This window comes from Crocuta crocuta, unplaced genomic scaffold (assembly GCF_008692635.1).
Source record: "Crocuta crocuta isolate KB4526 unplaced genomic scaffold, BGI_CrCroc_1.0 scaffold271, whole genome shotgun sequence".
Taxonomy (NCBI): Eukaryota; Metazoa; Chordata; class Mammalia; order Carnivora; family Hyaenidae; genus Crocuta; species Crocuta crocuta.
The window spans coordinates 5169550-5194030 of record NW_027527824.1 but is presented as its reverse complement, the minus strand read 5'-3'; the positions used below and the strand labels follow the sequence as shown (position 1 = coordinate 5194030).

At 49.3% G+C, this 24481-nt stretch overlaps 1 protein-coding gene across 1 annotated transcript; it reads right to left on the bottom strand.

Moving 5' to 3' along the window:
• Positions 1-864: 864 nt before the first annotated feature.
• LOC144242818 (trehalase-like) lies at positions 865-24063 on the bottom strand. Its single transcript, XM_077777838.1, has 10 exons — positions 23962-24063; positions 23540-23652; positions 23284-23337; positions 3392-3492; positions 3128-3272; positions 2938-3042; positions 2262-2311; positions 1970-2164; positions 1337-1554; positions 865-1065 (listed from the first exon to the last, which is right to left on the bottom strand). Exons 1-10 carry the CDS (start codon positions 23995-23997, stop codon positions 865-867), a joined length of 1218 nt encoding a protein of 405 aa, XP_077633964.1. The 5' UTR covers positions 23998-24063.
• Positions 24064-24481: the final 418 nt, after the last annotated feature.

Here is a 24481-nt window from a genome sequence, read left to right as displayed (position 1 = left end):
GCCCCCCCCCCACACCATAAGCTCCATAGTGACCGCTCCAGCGCCAGGGTTGCCCACTCACTGCCGCCGCCCTGGGGCTCCGCCCACGCTGTGGCCCGCCCCAGGGAACGAGGGTACGTACTGCCATCTCTCCAGCCCCGGACCGCGGGCATCTCTCACTGGGGGAAGGGGCCGCACACCCGCTCCCTGCCTGTGGCTCCAGGCCCTGCCGCACAGCCTGCCGCCCCCCAGTCCGGACCTCTCCCTTCCACTCGTGCCTTGCTTAGAGCCAGAAGGGCCGAAGCTGGGACACCCAGACACTAGAGGAAGGAAGCAGATGGGAGAGGCGGCTCGATGCGGGTTCTGTGGGACTGGCTGGAGGGCCACTCAGATGCCCCCTGAGGGCAACCGGAGCAGGAGCCGAGGCCGCTGCGGGAGAGGACCCTGGGGTCCGGCTGTCCTCCCTTCAGCCTCAGAAGGATGACAGAAATGGAGAGCAGAGGACCGGGCCACCAGCGGTCTGGCCTCAGCCCTTCACGCCTTAACACTAAGCCTCCATCCCTGCTGCCCTGCCCAGTCAGTACTGGGCCGCGGGTGCCTGGCCTGGGCTGGGCGATTTTCAGTATTTGTAAGCATCTCAACAGAACAATAAAGCATTTGGAGTATGTGTTTGGGAAGCCGGGCAGGGCGGGGCGGGGGCCCAGGGGTAGGTCTTCCCCGCCAAATAGGATTTTGTCCTTACTGCTGTGCCAGGACGGACAAGGGCATAGCCCAGGACTTCTCTGTCCCTACCCTACTCCAAGGTCCGGCTGGGGAGGAGGTAGGGGTCTTCAGAGGCGAGAAAAGGTGGGGACTCAGCAGAGGTTTCATGGGGCCAGACACCCATCACTGCGGCAGGAGGCTGGGTAGGAGGCTGAGCACAAGGGCAGCTGGGAGGCAGTGGGGCACCAGGAAAGCGGTCTGGGTCCCCGAGTNTGTGATGACCAGGTCCTGCAAGGGGGCCCAGGCATTGGGGAAGTCCCACTGCTGGCCGGTCTTCTGGAGAGAAGTCGGGATCCCGTACTGGTAGGTCAAGATCTGGCTGTCCTAGAAGGTTCCAGACATTTCTCAGACTGTGGGTGGGGACTGGATGAGGAGCCAAGGGCCTGGGCCCTCCTCAAGCCAGGTGTTCCCCTTCCTGGACTCTCTCTTCTTACTCACAGCTGCCCCCTGGTGGCTCCAGCGGGACCCACAGGCTCAGGCAGGGGAGTGGTGGTAGTGGTTGGGAGCAGGGAGGGGAAGTCACAGGCTCAGAGACAGGGAGAGAGCAGGGGGTTCTGCCCCCAGTATACCAGCCCGCCCTGCTGCCCCCCCTCACCTCCAGGTATTTCAGAGCCTTGTCCACGACTCCCGGGTCAGAGAAACAGCCGGACCAGAGAGGCGTGAGGTTGGATGGGTAAAACTCTAGGTTCTTCCTTCTGTTGTCAAGGTCATAGTCAAACCAGGCACCCTTCTCCTCATCCCACAGGATGGCTTTCATGGCAGCCAAGCGCTGATCCCGCAAATTTCTGTATTTGGTGGCTTGGAGGTCGTTCCCTGGGGTGACACAGCCTTTAGACTGAGCAACCTGGGTACCTGACCTTGGGGTTTGGCGCCTTCAAGAGATCTACTTTGGCCTCTTCCTGTTTTCCTTCCCAAGGGCTAGAGGCCCTGAGCACCAAGGGGACATGCATACCTGGGGCCACACTGCAGGCCTCCAGGACCGGGCATTTCCTGAGCAAATGGCCCGATATGGCTCTCAGGACCTGCACCGGCCTGTGACCAGGACCATCCTAGGAGGGCACTGTCTATATATGCTCCCCTGTCTGTGACAGAACAATGGGAATGGAAGGAGTTTGAATGTGTGGACTCAGATACTCAAGGTCCTACTTCCAGCTCCATGGCCGAGACTGAGGCAGGGCTGAAGCGGGCTGAGCACCCGTTCCCCCTCTCCTCCCGCTGGCTAGCTCACCCAGTCTGGAGTAGAAGTCGCTCATCAGCTCCTCTGCCTGGCACAGGAAGGCGTTGAGGTCAACGGGCACAAATCGGCTGGTCCGGATGCTGCTGAGCCGGTTGGAGGTCGGGCCTCCGACGAGCCATCGTGAAGAGAAGTCCCAGCCAGACTCGGCCCCAGCCTTGAGCTCAGCCCACAGAGCTTCCCGGCCCCCTGTGATGACAAGGCAGTAGCAGACCAGGGACTGGGGCCTGACCCATGACAGCGGGCTCCCGGCCCCACCCAGATCCCCGACCTCGCTGCCGCTCACCTTCTGGTACCGTGGCTGCCAGCTCTGCGTCTTTGCTGTAAGACTCGGGCCTGGAAAAGGAGAGCGAGCGTCCTGGCACCAGGCAGCTCTGAGCCCAAGTTGGGGGCCGGGCCAGATGCCTCAGTGGCCCTGGAGCGTCCTGGGCGTTTAATATCAGCATCCAAGATCNTGGGAGAGGGGGCAGCTGTCCGTTATTTTGAGGGGAGGAGTGGCACAGAGCCGGCCTTTGCTCCCGTGGGGCTGGGTGGGGAAGGGGCCTGGGGGCTGGCTGGGAGGACAGACGCTGTGCAGCCTTGGGCAAACCAGTGGCGTCTCTGAGCCTCAAAGGAGAGAAAGTGTCTAACAAATAGTGGAAACCACAGGCCACAATTAGCAGTGGCAAATATTCCTGAGCAGAGGGCTGGCTGGAGGAGACCAGGGAAGGGAGAGCCCAGCTGGGGAGGGTGGAGGTGGCGGGACAGGCTGGGTTTGCCTGTGGGGGATGACGGTGAGGAGGTGAGAAGTTAGAAGCAGACATTCCCTTCTCCCCCTCCAGAAATTCTTTCTAGAAAACTCTGTTCAAAGACCCAGTGGATGGGGGACAGTGGTCTTAGGAAATGTGTTCCACTCTGTGCTCTAACAGCAAGATGGGCCCCAAGCAGGCAAACCCGTCCCCCAGCTCGGGGCCCCCGCCAACCCCCGGGACAGGGATACCTTCTTTCCCAGCTTCTTCCAGAGCTGGTGCAGCTGCTCCCCCCACACTCGCAGTTTGGGGTCCACGATCTTCTCCAGGAACCGGGGGCTGGAAGAACACCAACCAAACCCCCAGGGCTCAGGGAGGCAGCCCTGTCTGAAGACCCCACTCCTGTTTTCTGTCCGGGCTGTACCTGTCCTTCCAGTCGGCGGGGGTCCAGGGCTGCAGCTCTTGCCCCACGGCCCGGAAGTGTTCCTGGATGAAGGTGCGGAGCAGCGGCAGGGGAATGCTGTGGTTGTGGCTGGCGGCCAGCTCTCTGAAGTGCTGCAGAACTTGGTCTGGGGTGTGGGTGGCCAGGAGGGATCAGCTGGAGCCCAGGAGCCCCTCCCTGCCTGGCCCCACGCCCCCCCATCTTTGGTGCAGAAGGTTTAGAAGGTGAGGCCCCTACGCTCCTCACTTGGAGTCGAGGTCAGCGGCATGTCCACAAACTGTTTGTCGTCCTGGTAGAGCTTGGCCATCTGGACTTGGTGCAGGAGCTCCCCGTGGCAGTAAATCTGGCTGCAGAGAGCGTGGGGAGGGGAGCAGGTCAGGCCACCACCGTTAGGGGAGAAGAAAGGCTAGAGTGTGGGCATGTTCCCTGGGCCGGACCAGGGCTGTGTGTGTTCACCTGTGCACGTGTGTGTACACATGTGGTAGGGGTTGGCAGGTGGAAGTAACAAACTGGGCTGAATGAGGAGGACCCTTTGCAGTACAGGATATGAACAAGCACCCAAGCCCACACTGGCTGGTCATTTGGAACAGCCCAGAATACCCAGTGGGCACAAGGAGATTACCACTGTAATCAGTGACACGTTAGAAGAGGCTGGACCTATTCTCTGTATAGCGGGGCGTGTGGACAGCTCTCTGTGACCAACGAAGAGCTGCTTGGTTACTGATGCAGCTCCAAGGTAGACCGACAGCATCTTGTTTGGAAGGCCGATACACACTGACCAACTGACGGAAATCTTTGAAGAATGAAAGGACACGGCTCAGTGGGCTGGACTGCATTCTGTTTGCCTTGCAGTGATGGAAGAATCGAATCCAAAAAGCCCTGAGGTTGGGGTTTTTATTGACTCATGAGCAGGAAAAAACTGGACTCGTCAAGGGGGTGTGTGTATGAGGCATAACCCTCGGGAAATCACTCTGGAAATTCAAGGGGCACATTAAAGTAGGCTTTGCATACCTGACTGTAGAGGATTGTAGAGGAATATGCTTAAAATACTACATTGGAACAGAAGATACTGTGCCAATTTGGTCAGCCTACAGTCCCAACAACGTCCCACGATTAGTTCCAACAATCTAAGAGAGATCATGTCAAATGAACACATCATGTGGCTTATCGCCCTCGGAGGGGTGGTTCCGTACAGAATTAGAACAGGCAACTGAAACTTTTCTTGTCTAAAATGGGGAGAAATGAAAGCATGTGGGGCTGGCTTACACAGCTTCACAAGTGCTCACACCCAGCATGGGGTGGGGGCCAAAGGAGGGTCCCCACTGGATATATTCCTCTGGTTTTCTGAGAGGTGGGCAGAGGGGTTGCTGGTGGGACTATATAATTCTTTCCCACATCATCTCAATTTACCTTTTGCCTGTGCCGTGGACCAGACTGAGATGTGATGCCAGAAGCATGAATGATCCCTGAGCAAGAAACTATAGCTATATTTTCAAAAATTTTTAAATGTTTATTTGTTTTGGGGGGGGGAGAGGGACAGAGAGAGAGAGGGAGCCAGAGAATCCCAAGCAGGCCCCGAGTTGTCAGTGCAGAGCCTGACACAAGACTTGAACTCATGATTCATGATATCATGACCTGAGCTGAAATCAAGAGTTGGACGCTTAACCAACTGAGCTACCCAGGCATCCGTATTTTCAAATCCTTATGTTAGAATTCCCAAGGGCCTGGTGAGGCAGCTTGTGCCCACAGACACTCTGGCTAACTGGGGGCTAACAGTGAATGCAGCTATACTATCTATTGGTGGGAGAAGCCACTCATTATGGGCCTTGTAACTCTATCCTGGACGGATATGAGGGAACTAGGGGAAGCACTTGCAAGACTGGTATTGTTGTCAGCAGTCTGAATGAGTACAGTGGCCAAACCTAATGTCCCTTCCAAAGGTTGAAAAGCTTAGTGAAAATCAACGACAAATGGAAAGAAGGTAAATGACAGCCAGTGACTTAATCAACACAGATACAAGCAAGATGTCTCAACCAGAATTTAGAATCTCAATAATAAGAGTACTGGCTGGGGTTGAAAAAAGCATGGAATCGTTTTCAGTGGAGATAAAAGAAGTGAAATCTAGTCAGGACAAAATTAAAAATGCTATAAACTGACATGCAATCTCGAATGGATGCCATGGCGGCAAGGATGGATGAAGCAGGGCAGCAAATCAGTGATACAGAGGACAAACTTGAGAACAATGAAGCAGAAACACAAAGAGGGAAACTAAGGCAAAATAGCATGAAATAAGACTTAGAGAACTCAGTGGCTCATTAAAAAGGAATAACATTCAAATCATAGGGGTCCTAGAAGATGGAGAGAGAGAAAAAGGGATAGAAGGTTTATGTGAGCAAATCATAGTGGAAAACATTTCTAACCTGGAGAGACACAGACATCAAAATCCAGGAAGCACAAAGAATTCCCATTCAATTCAACAAAACCAACCATCAACAAGGCATATCAGAGTCAAATTCACAAAATACTCAGGCAAGAACAGAATCATGAAAGCAGCAAGGGAAGAAGAGTCCTTAACCTACTAGGGAAGGCAGATCAGGTTCACAGCAGATCTATCTAAAGAAAGTTGGCAGGCCAGAAAGGAGTGGCAGGATATATTCAACGTGCTGAATCAGAAAAATATGCAGCCAAGAATTCTTTATCCAGCAAGGGTGACATTCAAAATAGGAGAGAGAAAAAGTTTCCCAGACAAAAACTAAAGGAGTTCATGACCACTAAACAAGCCCTGCAAGAAATTTTAGGGGGGACTCTCTAAGGGGAGAAAAGACCCAAAAACAAAATAAACAAACAAACCCCAAAAGCAACAAAGACTAGAAAGGACCAGAGAACACCACTAGAAACTCCAGCTCTACAGGCAACATAATGGCAATAAATTTATATCTTTCAGTACCCACTCTAAATGTCAATGGAATAAATGTTTCAATCAAAAGACATAGGGTAACAGAATGGATAAAGAAGACAAATGGAAAGAAGGAGACATGGCAGCTGAGGGCAGAGAGGTGAGTAAATGGGTAGTCAATGAAAATGGGAAATCTTGGGGCACCTGGGTGGCTCAGTTGGTTGGGTGTCCGGCTTTGGCTCAGGTCATGATCTCACAGCTTGTGAGTTCGAGCCCCCATCGGGCTCTGTGCTGACAGCTCAGAGCCTGGAGCTTGCTTTGCATTCTGTGTCTCCCTCTCTCTCTGCCTCTCCCCCACTCACACACACTCTCTCTCAACCATAAATAAAGAATAATTAAAAAAAGAGAAAGAAAATGGGAAATCTTGCATGACATTAGTTCCTGGAGAGATCAAGAGGTTAACACTGTCCATAGCATAGTGGTACCTGGGAGGGTGAGGCCATGAGTCTGTCATGACCACCCTCCATTTGGAACCCGACCAAGTTGAAGGGAAGCCTCCAGACATGACTGGCATTGTTCTGGGAGGCATTCTGGTTTTAGGATATGATAATGAACTGGGCTGTTGATGACCGAGGGAACTCTAGTGATGTGCTAGCATCTTCCAAATTCAAGTTTTTAGATCACATCTACTACAAAGGATATCATTTGGGAAGAAATTTCCCGGAACAACTCCCCACTGGGTCTTTGGACTGTGTGGTTTACAACTCTTGGCAGATTAATTGCTGTGTAACTATAAACCTTGATAATCAAATACTTGGAAAGTTCCCTGACATCAATGGATAAAACATAGCAGCACGTTCAGTGTGCTACATGCACAAATGTAGATCACCCTTGTTTTTGTGAACAGAAAGCTATTAAACAGATGAGAATAAATGTTTTTTTGTGTGTGTGGGATTAAAGCAGTAGGCATCATACAGTATGTCCAAATTCCCCTGGGGAATAACCCCATTGTGAGATGAGGAAGGCTATGGGAGGCCTTATGGCATACTCAAAATAAATTGCATTTAGGCATGACTACCGCTTATCTAACCCACCGTATCTGAGCTGCACTCAGGCTTTTAGTATCTACTGGCAACGACACACATGGTGCATTAAACAACATTGGACCGTGAGGCATAAAAGAACTTTGAGGGAGATAGGTCTCCCACTGTTGAACAAACTGAATTTTCTTTTAATGAAGAGAGGCAGAGGAAAATACTTATTAACTAGAATAAGCAGATGAGGAGTTCTCTTCCAAGAAGAAAGCAAAGGATGGAAGTCAGATTGGATAGATGATGAGGCTTTAGTGAAATGGGCCAGGGCAAGGCAACACATAATGCCAGGATCCAGCACTGGGAAGGGGTCTGTACCTTCACCCAACAGGGCCTCTGGACTATTTTAATGCAGACTGAAGCCAACGTAGTGATGTGACAATGACCTTCCATTGTAGCTACTGAGGCTCAAGGGCCATATCTCTGGGAATCTTATAGCCCTGACAACTTAGTTCTCTGGACACTCGATGCACTATGACTGCCCTTGCTCCAAGAAGAGATCGGAAGAAGACATACCCTATAGTACAATCAGCAGGGATAGGGATTATTCTGAGGACCACCTGGGTCCTCCCGTAGGAAGGAGGTAGGCCCTGGTTCCAAACAGCATGCAATGGAAACCAGTCTCTGTACCAGCCTGTGAACTGAGACGGGGTGACTGGCTTTGCCTCCAATGGACTTGGAACCCAGAAATAACAGATAATAATTTGTTATAATAAATAATAAAATCATGGCTATTTATAATGATTACTGTCCATAATAATATCTGGTATAAGGGCAAGGTTTGAGTCCACAAGAGAAGGCACAGAGAATCTCTCTGTAACTCTTCCAGATTTGTTCTGTAATGAAACCGAATTGTACTATGACCATACCAGGATATGGTTTAATACCGGTATTATTGGTTCGATTCAACCATGTTATGTAAATTAGCCACATGATCACACTGATACTGATGACTGAGTTTGTTGGCATCTTGAGTTAAAGCCTCCTCAGAATATAATACCAATGGAAAATGCCTGGCCTGAGGACGAACTGGAATAAGCGAATTGCTATGCTAAGTAATTCTGCACAAGTTTATCCTAAGATACAGATAGTGGCAGATGAAGGAAGGAAATGAGTAATCAAATCAGCACAAATATACAAAAATGTATGTAAAGGCTTTATAGGCTGGTTGTTAAAATAGTTGTTCCTTTCAGTCTGTCCCTACTCTGCACTGACTCCTCCCAAGGTTAGGCACACTCCTACCAATATATCGCTATACCTATTACATAATTGCTATATTAAAAGGAGATGCTCGGGGGAGCCTGGGTGGGTCAGTTGGTTAAGCCTCTGACTTTGGCTCAGGTCATGATCTTGTGGCTCATGGGTTTGAGCCCCACGTTGGGCTCTGTGCTGACAGCTTAGAGCCTAGAGTCTGCTTTGGATTCTATCTCCCTTTCTCTCTCTGCCCCTCTTCCACTCATGCTCTGTCTCAAAAATATTAAACATTAAAAAAATTTTGAAAATGCAGATGCTCAAACATGATTTTTTTAAAAAAATTTATTTTATGTTTTATTTATTTCTAGGAGGGGGAGAGAGAGAGAGAGAGAGAGACAGCACGAGCAGGGGAGGATCAGAGAGAGAGGGAGTCACAGACTGAAACAGGCTCCAGGCTCCGAGCTGGCAGTCAGCACAGAGCCCGACGCGGGGCTCGAACCCACGAACCGCGAGATCATGACCTAAGCGAAAGTCGGACGCTTAACCGACTAAGCCACCCAGGCGCCCCTCAAACATGATGATTTTGATGTAAGAAAGCCCAGGCCAAGGGCCAGAGGGGTGGTGGACAGACTTAGATTCTGATGTTAACCACCTCGAGTTAGTGCAGACTCTGGAGGCTTAAGAGCAGAGCCTCTAATAAAACTGCCCTCACTCCGTTCATTTTCAAAAGACATACAGGAAGCGTCCTCAACACAGAGCTTCTGGGTCCTCTCCCTGTGGAATCAGGATTTATCACCCTCCTGGCACTTTGGTGTGTTCACCAAATAGGACACTCCATTGAGCCTTGGTGTCCAGAGTTTTTATTAGGTTTCTATCACATGGGCATGATTGATTTAAGCACTGGCCAAGTGTTCGAACTCCATCTCCGGCCACCTTCCCCTCCCCAGAGGTTGGGCTGATATCACCTGACCCAAAGTTCCAACTCTCTAATCACATGGTCAGTCTTACGAGCATAGTCTCCCCCCATCCGAGACATCTCATTAGTATGACCATCTAAGGGCTCACCATGAGTCACCTCTTCAATGTAGACTATCAGAGCCCACCCGAATGCCCAAGACTCTCCTGTCACTTGGGAAATTCCAAGGGCTCAGAGGTTACATTGCAGGACAATGGGTCAAAGGACTGATGCGTTATTGTTATACAACAGGCTCTACCCTCTGATCTTTGGCAAAGGGTCCATTTTAGCAAAACATTCCTACCCGTTTGAGCGTCTACATTTGGTGTAGCGTTTATATAACAGATAAAGCAATAGTTTCAGCACGAACATACCTAATATTTAGAGCCAGAGTGGGGCTAGGAGGCTTTTAACTCAATTTGACCATCAAGATTAATATTATAATCTAACCAACAATGTTAGTGTTTCACCTTATCACACTATGGTAGATAAAAGCCGAAAAGAAGAGTCTGAAGATGTTGGCATACTACTAGAGTCTCCTATAGTCATGAATAATTAATTAGTCTATTCCATCATATTGGAATAGGTCAAAATGCTTCCTGGAAAGGTCACTCAGGTTTGATTCTGTCAGATTTCAAAGCAGAAGTGATTTCAGCAATACATACATTCACCCTTTTTAAAAAATTGTTTAAACTAATTAAAAAAAATTTTTTTTAAAGAGAGCGAGTGAGCATGATCAGGGGAAGGGACAGAGAGAGACAGAGAGAGACAAGAGAGAGAAAGAGAGAGAATCCAAAGCAGGCTCTAGGCTCCTGAGCTGAAGTCTGATGCCCAACCAACGGAGCCACCCAGGCGCCCCACATTCACCCTTTTGAACTGAGAACAGCATCACTTCTTGCTCTGAGCCTCTTTTAAAGTGTTAACATAGAGGCGCCTGGGTGACTCAGTCGGTTCAGCGCCTGACTTCATTTTGGCTTTGGCTCAGGCCATGATCTTGCGGTTCGTGAGTTCGAGTCCTGCATCTCAGGCTCTGTGCTGGCAGCTGGGAACCTGCTTGGGATTCTGTCTCTCCCTCTCTCAGCCCCTCCCCCTGCTCACACATGTGCTTTCTCTCTCTCAAAATAAATAAAGTTAAAAAAAATAAAGTGTTAACATAATATAATAGTGGATTTCCTTCAATTTCCTTCAATTTACCTGCAGCTACTGTTTCTCCTTCTCTCCATGTACATCCAAACTTCTCAGCCTTTGGAAAGGACACTAGGTTCGGCCGCTGTGCTGGTCCAGGCTGTTAGTGTAGCAAGGGCCTCCCTGCAGGCCTCTCCCACACACAGGTGGCACACAGGTGCGCTTCGGCTGGGCCGTTCCTACCCTGGACCTGAACACAGCCTCATTCAGCGACAACCCCCATTTAGCCAGATGGCGTGAAGGCACAACACCCCCATCAGGCCCTTAGAGATTCGGACATAACGGTTTAAGGGAACAGTTACATTTTCTTGCTTAGGAACCATCCCTGCCTCTGACCCGTGGAGCTGCTGCATTGGTCCTGGGATCTCTGCATCGAGCAGAGAAAAGAAGGTTCAGGAAATGTGGGGAAGGCAGAAAAAAGCGTAGTCTTCCCCCCATGGAAGAATCGCACGGGCATACCGGCTTCCTCGGCACCCCTCTCCCCTAGAGTCCCCCCGAAAAGCAGAGCAGCGTATCCGGCAGCCACCCTCCTGGGCCCCCCTCACGGTGAGTGCTGAGCACACACTTGAAGCTGGGCCAGCCAGCACTTCCTGCCCATGTGTCCCCGTTTCCGACAGCCAACGTCCGTCCCAGCTCTCCGTCAGACCATAGCTCGCAGGATCAAAGTGTGTTCCCTGGTCTGAAAAAACGTAACTCAGTGGTCCAGCTTGGTGCAGCCTCTTCTGTTCTGGTCCTTTTACAGTACTGGGGACATTTACAGCTACACCCAGTTCAGGGTCGGCGTCCGATCCCGCCGGGGTCTCCCAGCTTCAGTCTCACTGGCCGGCTCCATGCGCGTCCTTGCCCCCAGGGAATCTTCCCCGCAGCCACCTGGGGCCTGTCTCTCTGGTCGACAGAACAGCTCTTATTGGCATTTTGTGCCTCAGGGGACGCAAGTGCAAGGTATCTAGATCCGGGCCACCTCTGCATTCCTACGAACTCCCGACATCCTGTGGGTTCGTGAGCCCAGCGGCCACCTCATGTGAACACACGGGGACACCCACTTGCTGGCTCTAGTGACCTTCCAGTCTAGGAAGCGGGTTCTTCTGATGGGCATGAACATGTTCCCAGAGTGACTTCCGTAGGGTGTGTCACACAGGGCACTGCTGCTACAGACCACTGTCCCATTGCCCTTCTGCCTGACCATGCGGCCAGGATGGGGGTCACTGACTGAGACAGGTAAAGGCCTGAACACAGTGGCAGACAGTATGCTGTTTGGCCCACCTAGCCGATCTGGTTCTGTCGTCTCTGGTCAGAGCGGCAGCCTCTCACTGCGGTCTGTTCACCTCGGATCAGCTGTCCATGAACTAAGAGCAGCTCTCTGTTGGTCAGTCAAGAGCTGTTTATGGGGTACTTTCCAAGCGGCAATAGCGCCCAGAGCTCCTAGGGGCGCCTGGGTGGCAGGCAGTTAAGTATCCAACTCTTGATTTTGGCTCCGGTCATGATCTCACGGTTTGTGAGATTGAGCCCCACATCAGGCTCTGCAATGACAGCGTGGAGCCTGCTTCGGATTCTCTCTCTCTCTCTCTCTCTCTCTCTCTCTCTCTCTGCTCCTCCCCCACTCTCATGCACACATGCTTTTTCTCAAAATAAATGAATAAAATAAAAATAATAAACTTAATATAAAATAAAATAAAAATAAAAAATAAAATAAAAAATAATAGAATAAAATAAAATAAAACATAATAAAATAAACTTTTTAAAAAAAGGAATCCAGAGCTCCTCAGGTGGTTCCAAAGTCAGTTCTAGAAGGGAATGTGCCTTTTCTCGAGCCATGGAGTTAACCCTACATTCCCCCAGCAGCACGCTCCTGCGTAAACCACTTCCATTGTGCTACAGAACTCTTCTGGGCACTGCCCTTTCTCTTAGATCATTTTTTTCCAACACCACCCAAGACATGATGCCCATTTCAGTTTTTAAGATTATCTTCTGTGCTTCAAGAGAGGCAGTCTCAATTAAGGTCTGATAGCAAGTTATTAATTGCCTCTCGAATGGACATTCTCTAGTCCAAAGTCTGGCCATGGTGCTGGGAAGGGCGCCAAGACTTCCGGTGTAACCCACAGCCTATGCTCCGCAGAAGGATGTGACCTGTGTGACCTCAGGCAATCTTCCAGGTGCCCATTTGGAATGTCCAATTAACACGGCAAGCGATAGCGTGACGGCAGAGGTATATATCTTTCGCTTTATGGTCCTAGAGAGCGGAAGCAACTCCCCACCCAGACACAACGCCCACCCCTGTAATGCCTTCAGGCAGAACAGATGCGATCACTTGGCGTGAAAAGTGTTCAAACACACCAACGACTTTCCCCTTAGTCCCTTCGACCCTCGTGTTCCTAACTGTGACTTTGCCAACAGGCTTTGGTTTTATGATACTACTTAGGGTAAGTGTTCCACGGTCAGGTGTGGAAGCCGCTGCTAGACCACATTTGGGGGAAGGAGAATCAACCCCTCGACGTCAAGTCTGTCTAAACGTTGCACTTTCCATCCGAACATTCACCTTGATCGCCAAAGCTTGCGTTTCCACGTCCTCTGAATCCGACTCACCAGCGCTCCTGCTACTGCAGCACCTGGGACCCCATGTCACAGAATCTAGGACCTTCTGTACCCTCTGACCATTTTGTCCACTTCTCTGCAGGGGACAGAGCTAAGGGACCCTGACCCTGTCATCAAGCTTTACCTTGATTAACTTGTGGGGCCGCTGCCTCGACGGTTTGGAGGTCAGCGTTCTCACCACCCGCTTTGCCCTGACGTTTTCTGAAATCCTCCAGAGTAGGGTGAATGGGGCCGATGTGTTTAGGTCCCTCACATTTTGGGGGGCCCGCAGCATGTCCAATTGGTTCACTCAATTTCTAAAAAGTGTTGCATTAACATCTTTGTTCGGACCCTATCCACAGCTGCTTTATTTGCTCCATTCTTTTTTTTTTTTTTTAAGTTTATTTATTTTGAGGGAGAGAAAGTGAGAGAGAGAGTGGAGGAGGGGCAGAGGGAGAAAGAGAATCCCAAGCAGGCTCCATGCTATCAGCACAGAGCCTGATGTGGGACTCGATTCCATGAATCATGTGATCAAGACTTGAGCCAAAAGCAAGAGTTGGACGCTTAACTGACTGAGCCACCCAGGTGCCCCACGCCCCATTTTTAAATAACTGTTTAAAGACTCTGCCCTGCTGGGATGGGTCCATTGCCTCTCTCCCCTTTCCCTCTCTATCCTAACCCTCTTGGGACTCAGCCTAGCTTTCTTCATTCTTTGTCATTTTAGAATGATTTTTCCCCTTTGGAAATGCTCTGAGGCTAGGGCCACACCGCAGCCCAGCCAGAATCAGGATCTTTCCCAACGCATTGCTCAGGCAGGGGCCCTGAGATGAGAGGCTGTGGTTTGGACCGGCCAGAAGCAAAGCTTGGCCCATGTCTCACTCTCAAGGTTGCCATTAGGATATCAATAATGAAGGGTTTGCATTCTTTTCTTATTATTCTGCATTTTCTTACTCATCCAGTGAGCCAACACCCTGGGCGCTGGACCCATCATCTCTAAATTCCATTGATAACTTTCACCTCCAGGAACTGATCCCAATACAGCTGCTGTTCCAAACCATGGGTGACCCAGCAGCCACCCAGGAATCGAAGGGCCCTCATCCTCTGTCCTTTTTGTCTTGTTTTTCCTGAGCCTCATGTTCCAGGGAGTCAAGGTCATTCTAGCAAATGACACATTTTCTCACATCAACGGCAGTACTGCAATCTAATCTCGGCACTAACGAACTAGCTCAGGCCACACACACAGTCCCCAACAAGACTGCCCTCAGCTGGGGTTCCAAGTTCAGGGGTCCCCAGGCTCCCCCTACTTCCAACCAACTGGCTACAAATGTGGAGGTTCCCACAAACCCATCAGGTTCAAGAACGTGCTAGAGTGACTCACAGAACCCAGGAAAGCACTATCCTTACGATTACAGTTTTATCCTAAGGATACAAATCAGGACTGGCCAGATGAAAACACACGAAGGAAGAGACCAGGGATCGTCCTGAACGCGGACCCTCCCTGAACGTCTACTCCCCCAAAGAATCCGATGTATCACCTGGCTGGCACATCAAAGTGTTCACCAAACAGGACATTCCCCTGAGCTTTGGGGTCCAGAGTTTTTACTGGGATCTCATACACACCGTTGGCTGAATCACTGGTCATGCGACTGAACTCTATCTTCAGCCCCCTCCACCCTCAGAGGTCAGGAGGTCAGGATGATATCCTGTGCCCCAAAGCCTCGATCCTCCAGTCACACGGTCAGTCTTTCTGGCATGGCCTGTGCCCTTCCTGAGCCGTCTCATCAGCACGGCCACCTAGGGACTCGCAGCGAGTTATCCCATTAATGTGAACTATCAGCACCCACCATGAATGCCAAAGACTCTCCCATCACTTGGGAAATTCCAAGAGCTCAGAGGTTGTATCCCAAGAACCCAGGACAGAGACTAGATAAATGAAGTCTTCATTATAGAACAGGTAGCTTGTGCAGCAAAAAGTTGACTTAATGGGTTTGCTGTGTTCCAACCCTCCACTTTGCAAAGACAGCGTGGGTGCCCAGCTCCTGAGAAATAAGCCGTAACCTGCTGGATCTCCGCCTAGTAAATCCTTACATGGGGCCCTGGGCCATGCCAGATATTTTATACTGATAATGTGACTTACGGTGGGGACTGAGAGCCACCCGGTCGCTCTCTGACTTAGGGACCCGGAGACTGAGTAGTTAAGATCAGGCAGACACATACTCCAAGCCTCTGTAACTGAACCTCAGGGAAACCCTGAGCATGAGGCACAGGGGAGCTCCCTGGCCGGCTGTACTTCACGTAGGCTGTCTGTCACCTGCGCTGCTCAAAAAGTGAATGCTGCTCACACAAACCCACCGACAGAGGACAACTGGGTCCTGTGTTTCTTCTCTCCTGGACTCAGTCCTACGTGCCTGCTGCCTTTCCTGATTTTGATCCACACCCTTTCACTGGAATGAACTGTAACCACAGTTGTGACTGTGAGGTGAGTACTAGCAAATCGCCGAAGCCCTGGGTGGTCTCACCGACCCCTGACACAGTCTTCTTTCCATTCTTTTGGCCACCAGCCTGGCACGTGACAAAACTCTTGATCACCCAGCCTCTCTGAAATCCTTATTGCAATTGCTCTCAGAACAAAAATCTATGCATCATCCCAAGTCAACCCCTTCCCTTTATAGTCCACGACTGTCAGCAAGTCTTATCGGCTCCACCTTCAAAATACGTCCCAGGCTGGAGCACTTCTCGCCTTTCTGGTCCTTCCACTGGTACCCAAGCCCCGGTCCTCCTCTGTTCCCACTCTGCCCCAGCCTTCTTCCTCATCCTTGAACAATGGCCTCAGAGCCTTCACGCTGGCGTTTCCGTGCCTGGACTGTCTTCCAGATCCACGCAGAGACAGTTCCTTCTAGGATTCTGCTCAGACGTCTCCTCCCCACAGACGCCTTCCCTCTGCATCCATCTGCAGCACCCTCCCTTGGCCCTGAGCAGCCCCCTCGCTTCATTTTGTGCTTTGATCAGCACCTTCCCTGCTAATTACGTAAGGTCCAGAAAGATGGGGACCTCATTTCTTTGGTCCACTCCTGCAGCCTGAGACATCAGAGCTCAAGAAAGCCACTGAAATCGGAAAAGGATGATGTCCTGTGAGTCTAGGAGGCAGGACCGGGCCACTTACGTCTCTTATTCAGGAAATGGGAGCTATGGCTCTGGAAAGAGCTTTGACCTGCTCTTGGTCACAGGGGTCAGAACTTAGGAGTGCCTTTCAGGTCCTCACACTGCCGCTCACCTGCAGGCTAGGGAAGCTGGACAGAGAGTTTCCCAGAACAACCTTGAGAAGAGCATGGTTTGGGGAAGAGCCTGGAGGGAGGGGTGGAAGGAGGGAGGACCCCAGCCAGCAGGCGCCTGGGTCGGGAGGCAGCCCCCTCTTTCCCCAGCCTGCTACTAAAGGAAAGCTAACGTCCTTCGCTCCCCTTCCCTCCAAAGCACTGACCCTCAGTGCCTGAGATCCCACCCCAACCTCCTTCCCCAGCGACCTTCCCCACTCCTACCGGTCACAGGGCGGGGGCAGGGCGCCATGGGACCCCAGCCCCAGCAGAAGCAGCTGGCACAGCGTGAAGACCCTCCCCGGCATGGTGGCTGTGGCCGCGGCCAAGGAGGAAGCCCAGGTACCTGTGGCTTGCCGGGGTGCAGCCTGACGCACCTGCCTATCCGGGCTGCCAAAGTCCACGACCGAGGCGTGGCCACCCCGGGGGCTGCATGCCAGCGCTGCACGGCCTTGCTGCCCCGGCTCAGCAGAGGCCAACCCCTGCCCCCCTACATTGTACTTTTTCTCCTTGTTTCCTAGTCTCCGTGGGTACCACCTGCTCAGGCCCTTCCCTCACGTGGTGGGGTGGCGGTGGGCAACTGGGGTGCCCAGTGTCTGGGGCACAATTCGGTCACACACCTGTGACCCAGATGCCAGTTGCTCTGGTGGCCCCAAGATCACCACTGCAGAGAGTTACCTTTCCCTTTAACATTTCAAACAGCGTGGCTCAAGGTTCCATCCCAAGTGTGGCTCGATGGCTTGGGCCTGACATGACATCGGGGTAGGGGGTGGAAGTGTGTGTGGGAAGGTACGCTCCACAAACCTATCACCGTTCGAGGTTAGTGACTGTGTGACCTTCCCTTTAGGACTCAGGCTTGCCATCCAGGATGTCAGTTGTGGTTCCTGAGCAGTGTCTGTCACACGACGAGATGGCCCTGGCCCTCCCCACTGCCCCCGTGGTGTGCTCCTTCCATCCTACCCTTCCTTCTTATGTTTTTCTTGTGGTTAAAATAGATACCACATAAGATCTGCCATTTCAGCCATTTTAAAGGGCATACTTCAATTCCTATTACATTCACAATATTTTGCAACTATTGCCACAATTCATTTTCAAAACATTTTTTTAATCCTCCCAAAGAGGGGCGCCTGGGTGGCTCAGTTGGTTGAGCGTCCAAGTTCGGCTCTGGTCATGATCTCACGGTTCGTGGGTCAGAGCCTCACATTGTGCTCTGTGCTGACAGCTCAGAGCCTGGAGCCGGATTAAGATTCTGTGTCTCCCTCTCTCTCTCTGTCCCTCCCCCACTCATGCTCTGTCTCTTTCTCACTCTCTCAAAAATAAATAATAAAAAATTAAAAAAGTTATCATCCCAAAGATACATTCTATATCCATCAGGCAGTAAGTCCTCAGTCCTCTCTTCCCATGGCCTCTGGAAATGACTATTCAATTTTCTGTGTCTATAAATTTACCTATTCTAGATACTTCATGTAAATGGAATCATACGTGTCCTTTGGTGACTTTTGCAATATTCAATGAAGTCTTTCATCTCCTTAAATAAGTTTATGCCTAGGTATTTTATTTTTTAGCTGTTTTTGCACATGGGATGGCTTCTTACATTTCCTTTTCAGGTTGCTCTTAGCAGATGTATGGAGACACAACTGATTTTTTTGACTGGTGATCTTGTGTCTGCAGCTTTGCTGAATCAGTGTATTAGACCCACCAGCCTTCCTGTGGATGCTTGAGATTTTCTATATACAGAATCATGTCATCTAGGAATAGATACACTCTTCCTTTCCAATTTGCATGCCTTTTCTTTTTCTTGTTCTGTCATTCCGCTAGAACTTCTGGTGTAGGGTTGAATAGCAGAGGTGAAAGCAGCCATCTTTGACTCGTTCCTGATTTTAAGGAGAAACCTTCCAGCCTTTCACCACTGAGTGGGATGCTACATGTGAGTTTTCCATAAATTCTCTATACTGTTCTGAAGAGCTTCCCTTCTACTCCTAGTTTTTTAAATGTGTTTTTTTGTTTGTTTGTTTGTTTGTTTTTTATCATGGAAGGGTATTGGGTTTGGTCAAATGCTCTTTCTGAATCAGTAATCATGTAGGTTCTTTTCCTTCATTCTACTAACTGATCTTCGTATGTTGAACCAGCCTTGCATTCTTGGGATAAATCTCACTTGTGTGATGTATAATCCTTTTAATACGCCATTGGATTTGATTTGCTAGAATTTTTTGAGGATTTTTCCATCACATGCATAAAAGATATTGGACTGTAATTTTCTTTTCTTGTGATATCTTGATACAGTGTAAGCATGAGGCTGGTCTCTTGGGGGAGTTAGGAAGTGTTTCCTTCTCTTCTATTTTGGAAGAGCTTGAGAAGGTTGGTGTTGTTCTTCTTCGTATGTGTGGTAGAGTTAGCCAAAGAAGACATTGGTCTTGGACTGTAATAGGATTCTCCAGAGAAACAGAGACAATAGAATGTGTGTGTGTGTGTGTGTGTGTGTGTGTGTGTGTGTGTGTGTGTAGAAAGAGGGAGACAGATTTAGCTTTAAAAATTTGTTCATATAAAAATGAAATGAAATGAAATAAAAATTTGCTTACATGACTATGGAGACTGCCAAGTCCAAAGGCTGCAAGTTAGATCCTCAGGCTGGAGGCCCAGAGAAGCCTAAAGGCAGTCTGTTGGCAAAATTCCTTCTTCTTCTGGGGAGGTCAGTGTTTTTCTATTAAGGCCTTCAACTGAACAGATGAGGTCACAACAGTGAGGGTATGAAATGAATAAAGGAAAATCTCATTTCAAAATATAGTCAGGGGACACCTGGGTGTTTCAGTTGGTTAAGTATCTGAGTTCAGCTCAGGTTATGATCCCATGGTTTGTGAGTTCAAGCCCTACATGGGCCTCCTTGGAATTCTGTCTCCCTCTCTCTCTGTCCGTCCTCTGCTCTCTACCCCTCCCCTTCTTCCCCATCCCCCTCTCCCTTTCTCTCTGTTCTCTCCCTTCTCCCCTCCTTCTCCTCCCCCCTCAAAAATAAACAAACTGTAAAAAAAAACTCCACAAAATATAGTCAGGAAGTCCTGAAGGGGTATACTCACAGTACAACTCCTCAAAGCTTACTTTATGTACCCCAGCAGGAAGAAAGATTTTCTCCTTGCTCAGCAACAACTCAGCCAATGAGAAGTCACCACAGCCCTGAATTTTTGCTCTGCTCCAATGGATGTTCATTCCAAACAGCCCCTCCCAACTTCCTTCTTTCCTCTACAAGAACTTTGTTGTCTGAACTTACCCATGGTTTTCCATGGTTTACATGCCCTGAACTACAATTCCTATTTCCACGTAAGCTCATTTTCCCGTAAACTAAAGGACTATTTTCAATATAGCAGACAAAGATAATTTACTCAAAAGTCTCCTGATTTAAAGGTTACTCTCATCTAAAAATACCTTCATAGAGGGGCACCTGGGTAGCTCAGTCAGTTAAATGTCTGTCTTTGGCTCAGGTCATGATCTCATGGCTCATGGGTTTGAGCCCCGAATTGGCTTCTCTGCTGTCAGTATGGAGCCCACTTTGGATCCTCAGTCTCCTCTCTCTGCCCCTCCCAAGCTCTCTCTCTCTCAAAAACAAATAAACTTAAACAAATACATTCGTAGAAACATCTAGAATAATTTTTGACTAAATACTGTGGTAACTTGGCCTAGCCAAGATTAACTATCGTGGGGAGTTTTCATGGTTGGGAATTTTTTAATTACAATCTTCTTGCTTGTTATGAATCTGCTGAGATTTTCTTTCCATTTCTTCTTGCATAAGCTTGAGTAATTTGTATGTTTCTAGGAATTTGTCCGTTTCACAGTGGTTATCAAATCTGTTGGCACACGATGTTCACAGTATTTTCTATTTTTATAAGGTTCATAGTAATATCTCCATTTTCATTTCTGATTTTAGTTACTTGTATCTTCTTTTTATCTTTGTCTATTTTTCTTCCCTAAGCTAAAGATCTATTTTGGGGTTTTTGTTTGATTTTTCAAAGAACCAACTTTTGGTTTGATTTTCTCTTCTCTATATTATTTCTCTATGCTCAAAATTTATTTGCTCCCTTCTTCTAGCTTTGGCTTTAATTCACTTTTAATTCCTAAAGATATAAAAACAGGTTATTGATTTAAGATATAATGTAGACACTTGCTGTAAATTTCCCTCCAAGAATGGCCCTTGCTTCATCCCATAAATGTTGTCTCCAGGTGTTCATTCATCTGTAAGTATTTTCTAATTTCCCTTCTTTGTGATTTCTCCATGGACTCTTAGGTTGTTTCAAAGTGTGTCAATTTCCACATGTGTGTATCAGTTTTCCTTCTGTTATTTATTACTACCTTCATTCCACTGTAGTTGGAGAAGATACCTTGTAGGATTTCAACCTTTTAAAATGTACTGACACTAGGGGCATCTGGGTGGCTCAGTCCATTAAACATCTGACTTCGGTTTAGGTCATGATCTCACAGTTCCCGAGTTTGAGCCCTGTGTCAGGCTCTGAGCCTACTTTGGATTCTGTGTCATCCTCTCTCTCTGCCCCTCCTCAGCTTGTGCTCTCTCTCTCTCTCTCTAAGATAAACATTAAATTTTTTAAACTTAATTTATTGTTTAAATAGTTTATTGTCAAGTTGGCTTCCATATAACACCCAGTGCTCATCCCCTCAAGTGCCCTCCTCCATGCCCATCACCCCCTTCCCCCTCCCCCACACCCATCAGTCCTCAGTTTGTCTAAACACACACTCACTACCAAAATTCACACGGGAAGAGATAGAAAATCTGAACAGACCCATAACTAGTGAAGAAATCAAATCAGTTATCAAAAATCTCCCAACAAATAAGAGCCCTGGGCCAGATGGCTTCCCTGGGGAATTCTACCAGACATTTAAAACAGAATTAATACCCATTCTTCTCAAGCTATTACAAAAAATAGAAATCGAAGGAAAACTTCCAGACTCATTTTATGAAGCCAGCATCACTTTGATTCCCAAGCCAGATAGAGATCCAGCAAAAAAAGAGAACTACAGGCCAATATCCCTGATGAATACAGATGCAAAAATCCTCAACAAGATACTTGCAAATTGAATTCAACAACACATAAAATGGATTATCCACCAAGATCAAGTGGGATTCATTCCCGGGTTACAGGGCTGGTTCAATATTCGCAAATCAATCAATGTGATACATCACATCAACAAAAGAAAAGATAAAAACCATATGATCCTGTCGATAGATGCAGAAAGAGCATTTGACAAAATACAGCATCTCTTCTTAATAAAGACCCTCGAGAAAGTCGTGATAGAAGGAACGTACTTAAACATCATAAAAGCCATCTATGAGAAGCCCTCAGCTAACATCATCCTCAATGGAGAAAAACTGAGAGCTTTCCACGTTAAATTTTTTTAAATAAAATTTTCTGAGACTTGTTTTGTGGCCTAACATATGATCTATCCTGGAGAATGTTCTATGTGCATTTGAGAAGAAGATCTTCTACTGTTGTTGGGCACAGACTTCTATTTATCTTAGGTCTAGCTGTTTTCCAGTTTTGGTCTTCTATTTTCTTATTGATTTCTGTCTAGATGTTCTATCCATTAAAGAGGCATAGAAGGCTCTAGCTATTAACATAGAACTATTACTCCCTTCATTTCGTCAACTTATACACACTCTCAGCCTGGGATGACACTGGTCTTAGCTGGCCTCTCTTCCTCTCTTTCCCTGAGCATAAAGGGCTGATAAAATAAGTGCCAGTATGCCAAGGGCATATTCCCAGGGTCATAATATGATCTAGATGAACACATTCAAATTTGGACTACTTTGAAAGGACAGTCCAGGAAGGCAATGTTTGATGCCTGTTCTGATCCCACCTCTGGGCTCCCCTTCACAGCACTGGGGGCCCACTGCAGCTGAGACAGTGGGACTGGGCAATTTTGAGGATTCATAAGCATCTCCACAGAACAATAAAGCATTTGGAGTATGTGTTTGGGAAGCCAGGTGGTATGGGAGGGGGATTGAGGGTAGGAGAGCTGGGTGTCTGCACAACAGGATTTCTTCCTTACTGATGTTCCAGGAGGGGTAAGAGCCCAATCCCTGACGTCTAGGCCCCTACCTTAACCCCCCACTCCACTCTAGCCAGGGATTGGCTGGGAGGGTAGAGCAATTACAATTGCCCAGAACAAAATCTATGCATCATCCCAAGTCAACCCCTTCCCTTTATAGTCCACGATTGTCAGCAAGTCTTATCGGCTCCACCTTCAAAATATGTCCCAGGCTGGAGCACTTCTCACCTTTCTGGTCCTTCCACTGGTACCCAAGCCCCGGTCCTCCTCTGTTCCCACCCTGCCCCAGCCTTCTTCCTCATCCTTGAACAATGGCCTCAGAGCCTTCACGCTGGCGTTTCCGTGCCTGGACTGTCTTCCAGATCCACACAGAGACAGTTCCTTCTAGGATTCTGCTCAGACGTCTCCTCCCCACTGACGCCTTCCCTCTGCATCCATCTGCAGCACCCTCCCTTGGCCCCGAGCAGCCCCCTCGCTTCATTTTACTTTTAGTTATACTTCAATTAGCATTTTCCCTAATTACGTAAGGTCCAGGAAGACGGGGACCTCATTTCTCTGGCTCGTTGCCACAGCCAATTGGTCATCATAGTGGTCCAGGAGCATCAGGACCACGCCATTGGTCCAGCCAAAGCCCTCCTGGAAGGAGGCATGGCCAGTGGGGCTGGATCTCCGGGGAAGGGCCCCACATTCTTTTAGGGGGGTGGTGAGATCTGCACCCAGGGGCTCTAGAACTGCCCGACCCCAGGGGTACAAGGAGCTCCAGGCCACCTCCTCCCTGTGGACCCACATCCATAGGAGGAAACAAGCTCAGACAGAGGAGGTGGTCATGGCCTGTGTGGGGACAGCAGAGCCCTGCAGTTCCCGGGGGGTAGGGGCCCACTCACCTGAACTTCATACTCCCCTCCACCACCTGGCTGACCACCGTTGCTGACGTCATACTGGGAACCAAAGGACAAGCTCTAAGGTCAGGCGCTAACCCCCGCCCCCCACCCCAACCCTCTAGGGAGCCCCTCTGGGAGAAGCTGCTCTGGCCTGCAGTGCCCAGGACTGGCCACTGGGTGTCACCGCTGCTCCCCGGGCTTTGCAAAGCCTGGCAGTTCCCCCAGCTCCCCATGGAGAGGAGGCCCAGGAGCAGCTCACCTTCTCATACATGGCTGACTTTCTGGAGTAGACCTCAAAGGTGGTTCGGATCCAATTCTGAGCCAGCTGGAAAGCCACTTCCTGGGCCCGAGGTGAAGGAGACTTGGCCAGACCTAGACCCCACCCCCAGGCAGGAATCCCAGAGGGAGCCTTACTCTCCTCAAGGAGGGAAAGAGGCCTGAGCTTTAAGACCTCCATCCTGAAATCACATGACAAGCCAGAGTGCTCTTTACCCAGGGCCTGGGCTTGGAGGGACAAAGGCAGGCTGGCTCATAAGTGTCTGCTGAGTGGGAAGCCATGAGAACAGAAGAGCCAGAGAGAGACCTCACCTCCTCTGTCCACACCTCCCCAGTGCCAGGGGGCTGGCCCTCTAGATGCAAGGGGGTCAGGCCCTGGGATGTGCCCTGGCGCTGCCTCCCTACCTGTGATGACCAGGTCCTGCAAGGGGGCCCAGGCATTGGGGAAGTCCCACTGCTGGCCGGTCTTCTGGAGAGAAGTCGGGATCCCGTACTGGTAGGTCAAGATCTGGCTGTCCTAGAAGGTTCCAGACATTTCTCAGACTGTGGGTGGGGACTGGATGAGGAGCCAAGGGCCTGGGCCCTCCTCAAGCCAGATGTTCCCCTTCCTGGACTCTCTCTTCTTACTCACAGCTGCCCCNGGGTTACAGGGCTGGTTCAATATTCGCAAATCAATCAATGTGATACATCACATCAACAAAAGAAAAGATAAAAACCATATGATCCTGTCGATAGATGCAGAAAGAGCATTTGACAAAATACAGCATCTCTTCTTAATAAAGACCCTCGAGAAAGTCGTGATAGAAGGAACGTACTTAAACATCATAAAAGCCATCTATGAGAAGCCCTCAGCTAACATCATCCTCAATGGAGAAAAACTGAGAGCTTTCCACGTTAAATTTTTTTTAATAAAATTTTCTGAGAC